Source organism: Mastomys coucha, unplaced genomic scaffold, assembly GCF_008632895.1.
Source record: "Mastomys coucha isolate ucsf_1 unplaced genomic scaffold, UCSF_Mcou_1 pScaffold21, whole genome shotgun sequence".
NCBI classification, from domain to species: domain Eukaryota; kingdom Metazoa; phylum Chordata; class Mammalia; order Rodentia; family Muridae; genus Mastomys; species Mastomys coucha.
Window position 1 is genome coordinate 46,834,498 of NW_022196904.1, and position 15,171 is coordinate 46,849,668.

A 15,171-nucleotide genomic window follows, 5' to 3' on the forward strand; every position below is an offset into this window, starting at 1 on the left:
ACACACACACACACACACACACACATACTCACATGCTCACAATAATAATAATGTTGATAATACCATAACAATAATGACATAAAGCTCTTAAAATTCTTTCCTTTTAATTTTCTTTTATGTGAAAGGCATTTTGCCTACATTTATGTCTGTATTTTACCCTCAGAGGGCAGACCCTTAAGAGGATGGTTGTAAGGCTCCACATGGGTACTGGGGATTGAACTTAGTCATTTGCAAGAGTAGCCAGTGTGTTTAACTGCTGAGCTCTCCTAAAACAAGGTTCTTTAGGTTTTGTAAGTCAGTCACAGTGGGTAGCTCTTATAATTTTTTATGACATGTGTCCATAATACTTATTTCTTCCACAGATTCCTGTACTCCTGAACCTGAGTCAAGACCCTGAAATTAGTTTGCCTGCACTGCCTCTCATGTATGCCCTGGCCCTTGGTGCCTGCCTGGGAGGTAAGAGTAGCTGACTACATTTTGGAAGACCACATACTGACCCTGTTGTCTAGACAAAGCAAGATTTAGTAGTTAACAGATCCAAAGTAAATGGAGGAGAACCCTGGTGACCTCCTGCATTCAAATTTTGAACAGCCAGAACTCCTCAGTTTCTCTGCAAAGCCCCTCATTTTGGTCATGACTGTTCATGGCTTGGCTCCCAGAAAGCTCATCACTGCCACAAGGGGAAACAAAGAAATGGCAAAACCATGGACATATGGGAAAACTGGGATCAGGTATTCTAGGATCGCTGGGAAGCTCAGAGTTTATTATATGCAGTTGAACAGGGGGGTGAGGTTATTTCATACATCTGACCAAGAAGACAGGCTTAGCTAATCTCTGTAGGAGCTGTCTCTGTAGAGGCGCAGTCTTCAGGCTGAAAACAGACAGGGGGAGAAAGCTATAGCAGACATTGCTTTACGCACTGTCTTCACTCACACCCAGATCAGAGGAAGGCTTTGCTACATCAACAATATAGTCACTCATAATTTCGCTTTCTCCCTACTTCTCACTCTGCAGAGCCCATGATGTGATGACAGTTACTGTTGATAGTTCAAAGCTAATGCGTTCCCACCCTGTCCAAGTAAGAATCTGCAACAGACATTCTCTCTCCTCTCTGGGCTCCCCCATTCAGAAGCAATACACAGGCATTAGGTAGAGATTGTCAGACGAAATTGACCCCTGGTTAATACACGAGGGCTTTGGATGGAGCTGTCTGGAGGGGAGTCAAGCTAGAGTCCTTTTTATATTTAGACAGCTTAATCACCTGTGGGGACACAGTTGGATTGTGGAGAATCTTAGATAAACACACCAGATATATTTAACATTCTTATTGCCTCCAGATAATCCAACTTTCTGTGTTCTTTGACTTCGCTGACTACTGAATCGATAACTTTCTGGTTCATTTATCTGCTCATTTGTGAAGGGGGATTAACATCAGCTGGTGAGGCATCTGTGACTTCAGGAGACAACTAACTTATCTGATGCTGTGACTGGGGCTGAAATTCATATAAAGATGCAGAATGCTTACATTTTTTTTTCCATCTGAGAAACAGCTCCGGAAAACGGCAACACCATTTCTTTCATAGATAAAGCAATTCAAATAAGATCCAAGGACATCTGCAAATTCATTCCTTAAATAGAATTTTTAAAACTTCAAATGTATGAACTACCTACTATAGTAACCTGGTATTGTGCTCTATGGGGGAGAGCCAATCATTTGACCTAAGATTACAGCAATGGGTACATTCTCCCATGGTTTTTCCTGAGCACATAGAGAATGCCAGAGAAAGATTTCGATGGAGGGAGAGAGTAGGCAGAGAATATGATCTGAAGAGAGGGGGTTTTGAGCAGGATTTTAAAGGGCAAGAGGCCCCCTAGGCTAGTTTGTGAAGGTTAAACATGGAGGCAGTCTCCAGGAGAGACACTAACGTTGACCTATTATAGAAATAAGCAAATGTAGGCTAGACACTAAGCACATTTCGGAAGCAGGTATGTAGTATTACTAACCAATAAAGTTTTATCAGCATTGAGAACTTTTAAAAAATCCCTCTGGCCTTGGAAGGTACTTATTCCTGGCACACTAAAGACTTACTTGTGCTAGGTGTTAACTGAACACAAGTTCTGCTGGTACCCATCTCTCATGGACTAGGGAACATTGAGGAGATAGTTTGAAACTAAAACGTATTTTACTCATCTGACTGTCTTGGCTTCTTTTTCTGTTGCTGTGATAAATTCCCTGACAAAGACAACTTAATATAAGAAAGGTTTATTCTTGTTCACAGTTAAAGATATAGTCTACCAGGCCAGGGAATCGAAGTAGCAGGAACTTGCAGAATGTGCTGGCTTGTTTTATGGCAACATGACATAGGCTAAAGTCATCAGTGACGAGGCTGCCTCACCTAAGAAAATGCTTCCAAAAGATAGGACTGTAGGAGAGCCTGTAGGAGAGTTTCTTTTTGTTTTCTTCTTTTCCCACCATTTATTTATTTATTTATTTATTTATTTATTTATTTATTTATTTATTTGCTTAACATACCTTTGCAGCTCCCCCACTTCAGTCTCCTCCCCCAGTCACTCCCCCAGTCTACTCCCCCTCTCCTGTGAGTATGAGGAGGATTCCCTGGATACTAACCCACCCTGGCACATCAAGTCACTGCAGGACTAGGCATATCTTCTCCCACTGAGGCAAGATAAGGCAACCCAGTTAAGGGAACAGGACCTATAGGGAGGGAATAGAGTCAGAAACAGTCCCCACTTCAGTTGTTTTGGACTCATATGAAGACCAAGCTGCACATCTGATATATGTATGTGGGGGAGGGCTAGGTACAGCTCATATATGCTCTTTGGTTGGTGGTTCAGTCTCTGGGAGACCCCAGTGGTTCAGGTTAGTTGACTCTTATGGAGTCCCTATTCCCTCAGGGTCCCTTAGTTCTTCCTCCAACTCTTACACACACACACACACACACACACACACACACACACACACACGCGCACACACACACACATACACAAACACACATAGACACACACATGTACACCAACATTAAAATGACAGGAATTAACAACCATTGGTCATGAATATCTCTCAACACCAAAAGGCTAACCGAGTAGATACATAAACTGGATCCATCATTTTGCTGCACACAAGGGATACAACTCAGCAATAAAGATAAATACTACTGCAGAGTAAAGGGCTGAAAAAAGGTTTTCCAAGCAAATGGACCCAAGAAACAAGTTTGAGTAGCCATTCTAATATGTAATAAAATATATTTTTCAACCAAAAGTAATCAAAAGATATGGGGAAGGATACTTTATACTCATCAAAGGAAACACCCTCCAGATGACATCTAATTTCTAAACATCTATGTCCCAAATGCAAGGCCATTTTCCTAAGTAGTGATTGATGGGGAAAGATGTAGCCCATTATGGGTGGTGCCACCCCCTAGTTCTATAAGAAAGCAGGCTGAGCAAGATATAGGGAGCAAGCCAGTAAGCAGTATCCTTGGTTTCTGCATCAGCTTCTGCCTCTAGGTTCCTTCCCTGACTTTCTTTAGTATGGAGGTGTAAGCCAAATAAACCCTTCTCCTTCCAAACTTCCTTTTGGTCATGGTCCTTCATCACAGCAATAGAAACTAAAAGACACAGCAACAGCATCTGGCCAGATTCCATTGGCAATCAGGAAGCAGAGAGCAATGATTGCAATGCTCAGCTTTCTTTCTAAGTACATAGCCCAGGATCCCAGCCAGGGAATGGTGATACCCATAGTGGGCAGGACTTAGTTAACAATCAGCGTAATTTCCCACACACATCCAGAAGCCTAATCACCCAGGTGGTTTTGGGTGCTGGAAGATTGACATTAAGACACTAATCACATTTGTCAAGGATGCAGAGTCTTATTTGTCAAGCCTCTAGGTTCAGAACAGAACCAGACAGACAGACAGACAGATGAGAGATTGGATACATCTAAGAATAATATCATGGGAGGTGGTTTAGGGCAACAAAACCATGTATGGTTTTGTATGTTGCTATCTGTTCCAGACTGTTCAGATGTTCTTTGTCTATCCATAGAGAGTTCTAGACACCCTTAAGCTCCCCTTTGATTTTGGTCTAGCACAGTGGTTCTCAACCTTCCTAATACTGTGAGCCTTTAGTTCCTCATGTGATGGTGACATCCAACCATAAATTTTCATCGCTGCTTCATAATGGTAGTTTTGCTACTGTTATGTATTGTAGTGTAAATATTTGTGTTTTCTGATGGTCTTAGGCAACCTCTGTGAAAGAGCCATTCAACCCTCAAATGTGACCCACAGGTTGAGAACCACTGCTCTTTAGTCAGAAGTCTGGATTTATGTTCAGGGCTTATCATTCCTCACACTTGATACCCCAACAAGCTTTTCAACTTCCTTCCCATTGTTTTCTTCATGAGGACACTGGAATTCTTCTTTCTCTCTGTTCTGTTCTTATGTTTCCAGTCTCAGAAGCATCATTTTCTTCCACATACACACTGTAGCAACTCTAGGGCAGCATTATCCACTCACTAAGCCTCAAGGGAATGAGTCTTTTTCTCTACTGCTTATGCACTGATGCTAAGTTGGGGGAGCTTGTATTGTGCACTTGAATACTGATGGCTCCAATTAGGGAGAAAGAAGAGGCTCATGGACTTGGCTGTGTACATTTTTCATGAACTAATAGCTGTGGGGAAGGGGGAGAAGAAGGATTGGAATGAGTAATCTGATTGGATAGCCTTGGTTGTATTCTTTATCCAAACTGTGAGGACTGGCCTATGTTTCTGTGTGCACAGCATGTCCTTTTGTGAAAAAAGTGTGCACACAAAAAGGCTTATTTAAGAAACCATTTATGTGAAGAAAATGCCCATCAATGAACAAAACTAGGCCATGCCATTGTGTCATGTAGTGTTTCCAACCTTCTTCATCTGCAGAAAGAATTTCCTAGGAAATGTTTGAGCCTAGAGTCCCATGGTTCATGTCTGAGGTTTCATTTCACTGTTTTAAAAGGACACATATTGCCACCCATGGTTCCTAGCTTTGCTTGCACTTTTTTCTAAAGCATACATGTTACTTGATTCCAACAGGGACACTCTCAATTCTCCTTAGCATCATATAGAGCCGTGATAGTTGTCTGTGAAGGAATAATGTAATTTACAGACAGATAATTCCTTTTCTGGTTGGCAATATGTTTTGTTTCCAGACATTTGCAAAGCATTGGCTTTGTTGGTGACTGTACTCATCACATCACAGCCTCTGAACAGAAGAACGGAGCAGAAACCAGCTTCCAAGATGAGCTGGGATGTTACTTTACTTTTTAATTTCTGATTCCAGGTAACGGTACACTGATTGGAGCATCTGCAAATGTTGTTTGTGCAGGAATTGCCGAGCAGCATGGGTATGGATTCTCTTTCATGGAATTTTTCAGGTACTTTAAATATTAAAAAATAATCATTTAAGATGTATCTTTAAGGATTAGGTTCTTTAACTTATTTAATTAAAAACAAAGCATGCTGCTGAACACTTGGATATTTGTCATTTGGCAATTACAGACTTTGGTACAGGTGAGATGAGCTCAGATCAAGGCACATTTGTTGCTAAGAAAGAGTGGCACAGCCTAGATTAGCGTCATCATACTCTCAATGAGCTGAGTTGAGTCAGTGGCTAAGAAACATTTGTAAGCTTGGTGGACACTTCATGTTTTTCTGTTTTGAAATCTTAATGGTAACTGATCTTTAAGGTGGCAAGTGCATAGAAAAAAGATGCTTTGTTTAGCTCTGTACCCCATTTTTAATAGGGTTATTTGATTCTTTGGAGTCTAACTTCTTGAGTTCTTTTATATATTGGATATTAGCCCTCTATTGGATATAGGTTTGGTAAAGATCTTTTCCCAATCTGTTGGTTGCCGTTTTGTCCTATTAACAGTGTCCTTTGCCTTACAGAAGCTTTGCAGTTTTATGTGGTCCCATTTGTCAATTCCTGATCTTAGAGCATGAGCTATTAGTGTTCTGTTCAGGAAAATTTCCCCTGTGCCCATGTCTCCAGGCTCTTCCACACTTTCTTTTCTATTAGTTTCAGTGTATCTGGTTTTATGTGGAGGTCCTTGATCCACTTGGACTTGAGCTTTGTACAAGGAGATAGGAGTGAATTGATTTGCATTCTTCTACTTGCTAACGCCAGTTGAGCCAGCACTATTTGTTGAAAATGCTGTCTTTTTTCCACTGGATGATTTTAGATCTCTTGTTAAAGAAGATGCTCCAACATGTAATAAAGACACATGCTCCACCATGTTCATAGCAGCCTTATTTATACTAGCCAGAAACTGGAAAGAACCCAGATGTCCCTCAACAGAGGAATGGATACAGAAAATGTATCCATCTACACAGTGGAGTACTACTCAGCTATTAAAAACAATGAGTTTATGAAATTCTTAGGTAAATGGATGGAGCTGGAGAATATCATCCTGAGTGAGGTAACCCAATCACAAAAGAACACATATGGTATGCACTCTCTGATAAGTGGATATTAGCCCAGAAGCTCAGAATACCCAAAATACAATCCACAAACCACAAGAAACTCAAGAAGAAGGAAGACCAGAGTGTGGATGCTTCGTTCCTTCTTAGAAGGGGAAACAAAATACCCATGGAAGGAGTTGCAGAGACAAACTATGGAGTAGAGACTGAAAGGACAATCCAGAGACTGTTCCACCTGGGAATCCTTTCCATATTCAACCATCAAACCCAGACACTATTGTGAATGTCAGCAAGTGCTGGATGACAGAAGCCTGATATAGCTGTCTCCTGAGAGTCTCTGACAGTGCTTGACTAATACAGAAGTATAGGCTCACAGCCATCCATTGGACTGAGCACAGGGTCCCCAGTGAAGGAGTTAGAGAAAGGACCCAAGAAACTGAAGGGTTTGCAGCCCCTTAGGACTAAAATCAGTATGAACTAACTAGTACCCTCAGAGCTCCCAGGGACTAAACCACCAACCAAAGAGTACACATGGTGGGACTAATGTCTCTAGTAGCATATTTATAGCAGAGGATGGCCTAGTCGGTTATCAATGGGAGGAGAAGCCCTTGGTCCTGTGAAGGTTCTATGCTCCAGTGTAGGGGAATGCCAGGGCCAGGAAGTGGGAGAGGGTGGATTGGTGAGCAGGGGGAGGGAGGAGGAAACAAGGTTTGTTTTTTTTGTTTTTGTTTTTGTTTTCGGAGGGGTAACCAGGAGAGGAGCTATCATTTGAAATGTAAATAAAGAAAATATCTAATAAAAAGTAAAATAAAATTAACTCAAAAAAAGAGCAAAGGAGGGGAGGAATATGATCAAAATACATTATATAAAAAAAACTTAAGCCAATTAGTACAAAAAAGAAAAAAAAATGCTAGGAAGGATTCAGGAATAATACTAAAAATGGGGTCCAAGCTTATCATGCCTAAGGCAGCATGGAATGATTTCATGTGTGAGCACCTCACAGGAGCACTGCACAGAAATGGGTTCAGTGTTGTTGGGAGCACAGCTGATATCTACAAAAGAAAATCTGTTCCAGAGAGGCTAGGTTCCTTCTATGGTCTTGGTTGCCTGTGTGCCTGTTTATGTGACCCAGAGCTACTTTTCAAGTCCAGAGGGAGAAAAATGGAATCAAGAGGACGGTGTGATATGGTCCTGCCAAAATGAGCTTTATTTCATGTCGAATCATGAAACCGTAACTTGATATATGCACAGGAATGGGCTTCTGCCAATCTTTATGTGAAGGATTTTAACGTTAAATTGTGCTAAGTGGCAGAGAGACTATGGCTCTCAGAGGCAGCCATTCCTACCCTAGAAAGTTGTTCCTCTGCAAGGTGCTGCTTGCCAGGTCTGAGCTTGGGCAAGATGGCTATTACACATACTTGAGGACTAAATGGTGTCTTAGTCTATTAATATGCAAGGCTCTCTGGAGGATCAGATTAATTTACAGACTAGGTGCCAAGCAGTCAAACAATGGTTAGCCCATGAGATGGATGCCTTTGAAGTTCCAACCTGGCACTGAAGGCCTAGAGGATTCCTGGAGGGTCACTGGTATTCAACTTTTATCAGAAGGCAAAGGAAGCTGGTGTCTGCAGATATACTTGCTTAGGAAGAAGTGAAGGCAGAGCGACAGGCAACTTCTTTTTCCTTGGATCCCTTTATATAAGTGTGGGCTAGGGGGACAGGCCACTGTGGTGGACCCCTTCAGGTAATCCTCTTTGGAAATTACCTCAGAGGCATACCCTGAGCTGTCACTCTTATGCAATCTTAAATCCAGTCAAATTGATAATAAAGTTCAATCACATTTCCTTAAGTCCTCTAACGTATGATAGTGGCAAAGAAACAACTTTTCCTCAGATCATATAAGTATCTCCTACATAACTGAGAATTCACTAGTTCTTTCCACAGAATATATGACAAAGTTTCTTGAAAAATACTGACTCTTTGGATATCTCATAACTTAAACACAATAACATAATTTAAATAATACTGAAATGATGATAGTCAGTTGATGTTATGTTACATGGAAAATAATAGAGGGTAAAGAAAACATGAATACACACACACACACACACACAAACACACCCTTCTTTAAATGTATGTGTATGTGAATGTTTTGCCTGCATGTGTATATGTGCAACACAAGGGTGCCTAGTACTTAAGGAGATCAGCATAGGGCATACGATCTCCTGGAACTGAAGTTGTGAAGGTTGGGAACGGAGTACTCTTAACCTCTGAGCCATCTGTCCTCCCTAGAAAAACATTCTTAACAAAAAGGAAGCAAAACACTCATAGCTTTCATGGTCCTTTTTCATCCTGAGTTGGGTTGCTTTCTATTGCACTTAACTACAAATCACAGGAATATTAAGAAATGCCCTATAGGGTTAGTGAAATGGCTCAGTGGTTAAGAACACTGGCTGCTCTTCCAGAGGACCTACCTGGGTTCAATTCCCAGCACTCATATAGGAGCTCACAACTGTCTGTAACTCAAGTTCCAAGAGATCCAACACCCTCACATAGGCAAACATGCAGACAAAACACCAATGCACATGAACTAAATATAAATAATTTTAAAAAGCCAAGTGTGGTCATGGACAGCTTTAATCCCAGCAGTCTGGAGGCAGAGACAGTTGGATCTCTGTGATTTTGATGAGTTCAAGACTAACTTGGTTTATAAAGAAAGTTCTGGGACAATTAGGACAGTTACACAGAGAAACCCTATCTTGAAAAAAACAAACAAACAACAATAACAACAAAGGAAAATAAAAGAAAAAAAGAAATGATCTATAAATTGTATTCCCTATATAATCTTCACTTGTGTGATAGAAGTCCAATTTCCCACAGGCCATCTGAATCAATCACACACCTGGACTTACTATAACTCCTACTTTATCTTGTTGACTCATGGACATAAAGAATCTAAAGTAACCATGGGGAAGTACTAGTGTTCAATTTAGTGGCGATAATATCATTCTTCCATCTAGGAACCCTGTCTTCGATACCAGCAGAGTATAAGGTTGTTGGAGCAAGAAAGAGATCTACTTTTGCTCTAATTGTAAACCTGGTTAAGATTGGTGAGAAGCAACCATTCCACAGCCCAAAGAATACTCTGTCTTGAAATTTCCTCTAGGAAACAAATTAGTCCATTGCTTTGAAATTCAACTTTGTTAAAATTTTAACAAGTTGGAACATACAGTTCAGAGACTCTACTACAGGTTAACACAAAAAGGAACCTGCAATAAGATTTCCAGCAGAGTTCTTATCCTCTAAATCTCATGAGCACTGTTATTAATATCTGTATTGCTTTCGTCATACTTTTACATTCTCAACAGAATGATCCATTGAAATCATCTTAGAGTATTCTGGAACATCTTTAGGCCACAGCTCCAAACTCTTGCAATTCTCCAAACAAGTCCCCCCAAACAACAAACCATATACAGAGTATGTTAGATTATCTTACACAATAGGCATTGGTTTTTCAGCAATGTCTACCTGCACACTGGAGAGTAAAAGTACACACTAGAGACTCAGCTCATGAAGCTGAGTAATTCATCCATCCTAATCTAATGCTGAAAGCCTACAAGTTCCCTGGAGAGTCACTAGTGTTTCATCTACCTTAGAAGACTGAGGAGATGAGAGTCTGGTGTCATCAGAGGATCACAGCATCAGTGATAGACACATCTGCTTAGACATACATGACGGAGGTGCACGGATACTGCTTTTCCTCCAGACCGTATATATTAGCCAGGGTTTGGAAGGTTTTGCACACTTTGAGGATTATCTTCAGATAATCCTCTTCGGAAATGTACTTACAGACACATCCAGTGGTGTATTTCCTAGGTCATTCTAGCAATCAAGAGCAACCACCATGGTCTATTTTCTATCGCAATATCATAATATTACAAATACTTAAGACTGGGTAATTTGCAGAGAATAATGGTTTGTTTAGCTCTGAAATCTGGAAGCTGAACATCTAAGACATTTGCCCTTGCATCTGCTTGGCATCTGGTGCAAAGCCTGCTTGCTACATAATAACATGGGAAATGGCATCACAGACAAGGCAGAGCAATTTTGCCAGAGAACGTTTATTACAAAACCATTCCATCAACAGTCCATTAATTTATTAATTCATGAGATCACTCCATTTATGAGAGTAGAATCTACACGACTCAGTCAACTCCTAATGATATCACCTCTAAACACTTAATATATGAATTTGGAGATTTAGTTTCCACCACAGAAAATTTGAGGGGCATAGTCAAAAATAGTAAGTTGTATCCATATAAAAACGAATGATAACTTTGATGAGATTTATTTTATTAGACATTTTCCCAGATCATGAGAAACTAGAAATACTGTATGTTTTGCTGAGACATTAACTTGATGGACATTCCTGGGATCCTGAGATGTGGGAAAAAGTCACGGAGCTCCTATTCAAGACAGCATGTGCTAACTGTTGATTTTCCCACTTGACCCTGGGCACATTGATGATCCTGCTGCTAGGGAACAAGGTGAAAAATTTAGTGCTTGACCAATTTATTCCTGTTCAGACTCACTTTTGCCTGTGCTGATAATGAGAAGAGTAATCCTAAATATGAAGAATTGTTTTAATAATAAGCACAGCAGTGGTCTTAGCTGGCTGGCTTGCCTCATACTACTAGCTTATCTTTGTGCCATCATCAGGGAGAATTCAGGCACAGAATATAGCCAAGAAAAGAGGACTGAGGTGTGCAGTGTCATGGATAGCCACAGTATAGAGACCTAGACCTGACAAACCAACTCCCCCTCATTTAAATTGAGCTCTTAATTTCTGAGAGCTAGAGGCTGTCACCTAAATGTTTCTCTTTGGTTATCCAGGCACAGGACTCAAAGGCTTCTCTACTTCCTTTCTATTTTCACTGAGTAGGTAAACTTTATCAAGATTTTGAGGCATTGACTTGGTCTCTTAGGGAGGTAGGACAAGTCCAAGCCTCTCAGGACATATGGAGTGCCTGCAGTTCAGCATCATATGGGGTGAGCATGATAAGTCACTGTTGAAAGCTGAGATGACCTCCAGGAGCCTGCTGACCTTCATTAGCCCCTCATAAATCGCATTTGATCTCTTGCATGGAAACTGAATGCCCCCATGGTCCAGAGCAACCACAACTTAGCAACCTGGTAAGATCCTGTTTCAAAATAAAAACCTAGAAATAGGAGTATGCTCATAAGTAGAACTCTTATCTAGCATGCGTGAAAGGCCTAGGTTCAAACCCCAATAACACAAAAGAGGGAAACCCCCCAAAACTCAGTTGGGTACGTCTTCTAGTAATATGCCTTTAAGTATTTCATTTCATTTTTTAGTACTTAATATACAGTTTGTTTATGTGAAGGAAGAACTTTGGATATAAATGCTTTGACTACATTTATTTATTTAATGTATATGAATGATTTGCTCTATATGTGCATGTGCACCATTTGTGTATTAGTCAAAGTTTCCTAGAGTCTCAGAACTTATGGTATGAATCTCTTTCTTTCTCACTATAAAAGGGGATTTATTGGAATGACTTACAGGTTACAGTCCAACTAATCCAATAATGGCTAGCTGTGAACAGAAAGTCCAGTAATCTAGTAGTTGCTCTGTCCACAAACAAGGTTGGATGTCTTAGCTGGTCTTCGGTATATGCTGAAATCCCAAAGAAGTAGGCTCCAATGATAGTGAAGGAATGGATGTGCTAGCAAGGTGAGGACAAGCAGGCAAAGTACAAAATTTTTCTTCTGCTATGTCCTTATATAGATGTCCACCAAAAGGTATGGCCCAAATGAAAGGTATGTCTTCGTGCCACAAAGGTCTGGACTAGAAATTGATTCACCACTTCAAACCAAGCAGAAAATCTCTCACAGGTGTGCCCTCCATTTCCGGATAATTGTTCATTTTACACACAGTCAAGTTGGCAACCATGAATAGCCATCACTACTTGTGTGCCTGGTACCCAAAGAGTCCAGAAGAAGGTGTTGTATTCTCTGGAACTTGAGTGATGAACCATGGTTGTGAACCATGCTTGTAACCAAAGCCAGGTTCTCTGTAAGAGTCACAAGTGATCTTAACCATGGAATTATCCCTAGCTCTTGACTACTTTTTACTTTTCTTTCATACTTAAACTTTGCAAAAGGATCTTAGATGTCCTTTGGCTTCTTGTTATCACCTATATGACCATTTGTAAGTTTATTTTCTTTTTAGGTCTTTCTACATATACTTGCTTAATTTCTCCTTTCTAGACAGAACATACACTTATTACTTTTCCTTGATTGTTTTGATTTGTTTGTCTGAGATCTGCAGTTAATCCTCTTGTATGCTCATCACTGGCTCATTTTTCCCAGGCTTGCCTAGTCTTTTGATGGATGAGGTTAATACATTTTTTAAAAGTCACACAGTATTTATTTATTTTATGTACATGGGCATTTTCATCTGTATGTATGTTTGTATACCACATGAGTGCCTGATGTCCATGGAGGACTGAAGAGGGAATTGGATTCCCTGGAACTGAAGTTACAGATTGTTATGAGCCTTTGTATGGATGCTAGGAATTGAACCCAGGTCCTCTGGAAGAACATTCAGTGCTTTTAACTGGTAAGCTATCTTTCTATCCCAACAAAAGAGGTTAATAATGAACAGCTCCTATATAGAATATTCTTTAAGTTCCTGTGGATTTAAAGCTGGCTTTGGATATCCTTACCACATGGCAGGGTTGGCTTCTCTTCTGTGTCTCTGAAGGTGCTGTGTTATCACCACCTTTCCCCTTAGTTTCTTTTCCTGTTGCTGTGATAAAATTCCCCGACAAAAGCATTTTAAGGGAGAGAGGGTTTACTTCAGTTCACAGCTCAAGGACACAGACTTTGTGTGTGTGTGTGTGTGTGTGTTTTTGTGTGTGCGCGCGTGTGTGTGGGTATTATAGGCATCTCATCTCCTTTTCTCTCTTTTGAATAGTTCTAGATTCCAGCACTAGAAATGCTTCTCTCCACGTAGACTTCCCATCTCAATCAATCTGTTCAAGAAAATTCACCACAGGCATGCCCGTAGGACAGCTGGTTTTCACCTAGGATCTAGATTTAGGTGTTTTCTTACCCTCACAGCTGTGCCCTGACACCTGTCCAGATGATTGTAGATTCTGTCTGGCTGACAATGGACACTAGCCAGCACACATTTCTGGGAAGTCTGCTTGGGAATGCTTTCTGTGATATCTCGAAGTTGCTTGTTCATTTTGCTGCAGCCCTGGAGAATGTAAAAACTTACGTTTGAAGTCGCAGCTTCATTGGACTGTCCTCTGGTGCCCCATGGGCTTTCTAACATGTAAGACTTTGTCTCCTTTTAGTTTCACAAAGTCCTCTAAGATCATAGCTTTAAATATTTGTTATATCCCCTGCCTCTTGCCTCTCTCTAAGTGGTGTCTTATTGTCTCACATTTAACTTAATTTTCATAAAAACATGGGACTGCTTTCTCTGTGACTCCACTGTCCTTTATTACCTTTTCCCTCGACTTTACTCTTCTTGTCTTAGCATTTAATCTTCATTGGTAGCATAATTAGGTCTTCGAGTTCTCACTTTGTATTTTTGTCTGCTTCTGTTCTTAGTGTTTAAGGTTTGATTCAAGTTAATTTATCAAATCCTCCTGTTGTGTCTGAGAATATGCCATTTCTGTAGAGTGTTTCAGTCCAGTATTTTTTCTTAGTTTACATTTGGCTTTTTGGAAACATCTGTAGGGTGCTTTGTGTGTGCATTTTTATAGTCTTTTTGAGTTTGGATTCTTGTACTTCATAGACAGAATACCAGCTTGAGTCACTCCCACTATTCACAGTTTAATAGAAGTCTTTAGCCTTTGATGCAAACTCCAATGTCTGTCTTCTGACTTTTATTTCTTTATAGCTTTGAGAGTTTACTAATCCATGAATGCTTTGATTCTTTTGTCTTATAGTGTTCTTCATTTTCTCCTCTCATTGCTTTCCCCTTCTCTCAGTCCTGAATGGATGCATGAGCCTGTCTTGCTCTTTTCTGTCTCCTCTCCCAGCAAGGATGCTGCCCAGAATATCATGTGGAGACTCTGCATCCTATGCTATTTGCTGCGTTTCTCCATTAAGAGTGGCCTTCCTCGAACTAGCTGTTGTTTCTTCAATGTTATACATTTATGGCTTCTTTTCTCTTTTAATTAAGTCTTTGTTTTATTTTTGTTGTTGTTGGTATTTTATTTTATTTTATTTTATTTTATTTTTGCTCTGATAGTTGTTTGCACAAGCTTGGGGCAGGTGCGTGAGAGAAGAGATGGTCCTGATGAGAACTGAGAATTGTTCATGGTCTTTCTGTCTTTAGTGTGAGATGTTTTGTAAGTCTTTACATAGTGCTTGAGTTTATTGTGGCTACTCTCATGGTGCCTTTCAGAGCTCCTACTTCTTTTAAATACAGGAATATCATGAATCCCATTTTGCACCTCTGTCTTACCATGCCCATACACTTCCCCTCCACTACCACCACCACCACCAAGAGCATCTTTGCTTTTCTTCCTGGAAAAGATACCCCCTTTTTCCATTGAGGAGAATTATTTTACGACTAGAGACTATTCTGATGTATTCTTTCACTGGGCAGAAATGTAGTCTCTTGTGCATTTTCCTACAGGAAAAAATGAGTGGCT

At 40.3% G+C, this 15,171-nt stretch overlaps 1 protein-coding gene across 1 annotated transcript in view; it reads left to right on the top strand.

The window, feature by feature from the left end:
- Oca2 (OCA2 melanosomal transmembrane protein) overlaps positions 1-15,171 on the top strand; it is a 272,921-nt gene that overhangs the window by 174,712 nt on the left and 83,038 nt on the right. Inside the window, exons 22-23 of the mRNA XM_031386823.1 lie at positions 363-456; positions 5,337-5,430. Of these exons, the coding sequence (XP_031242683.1) occupies positions 363-456; positions 5,337-5,430 (188 nt within the window). The remainder of the gene's footprint in view (positions 1-362; positions 457-5,336; positions 5,431-15,171) is intronic.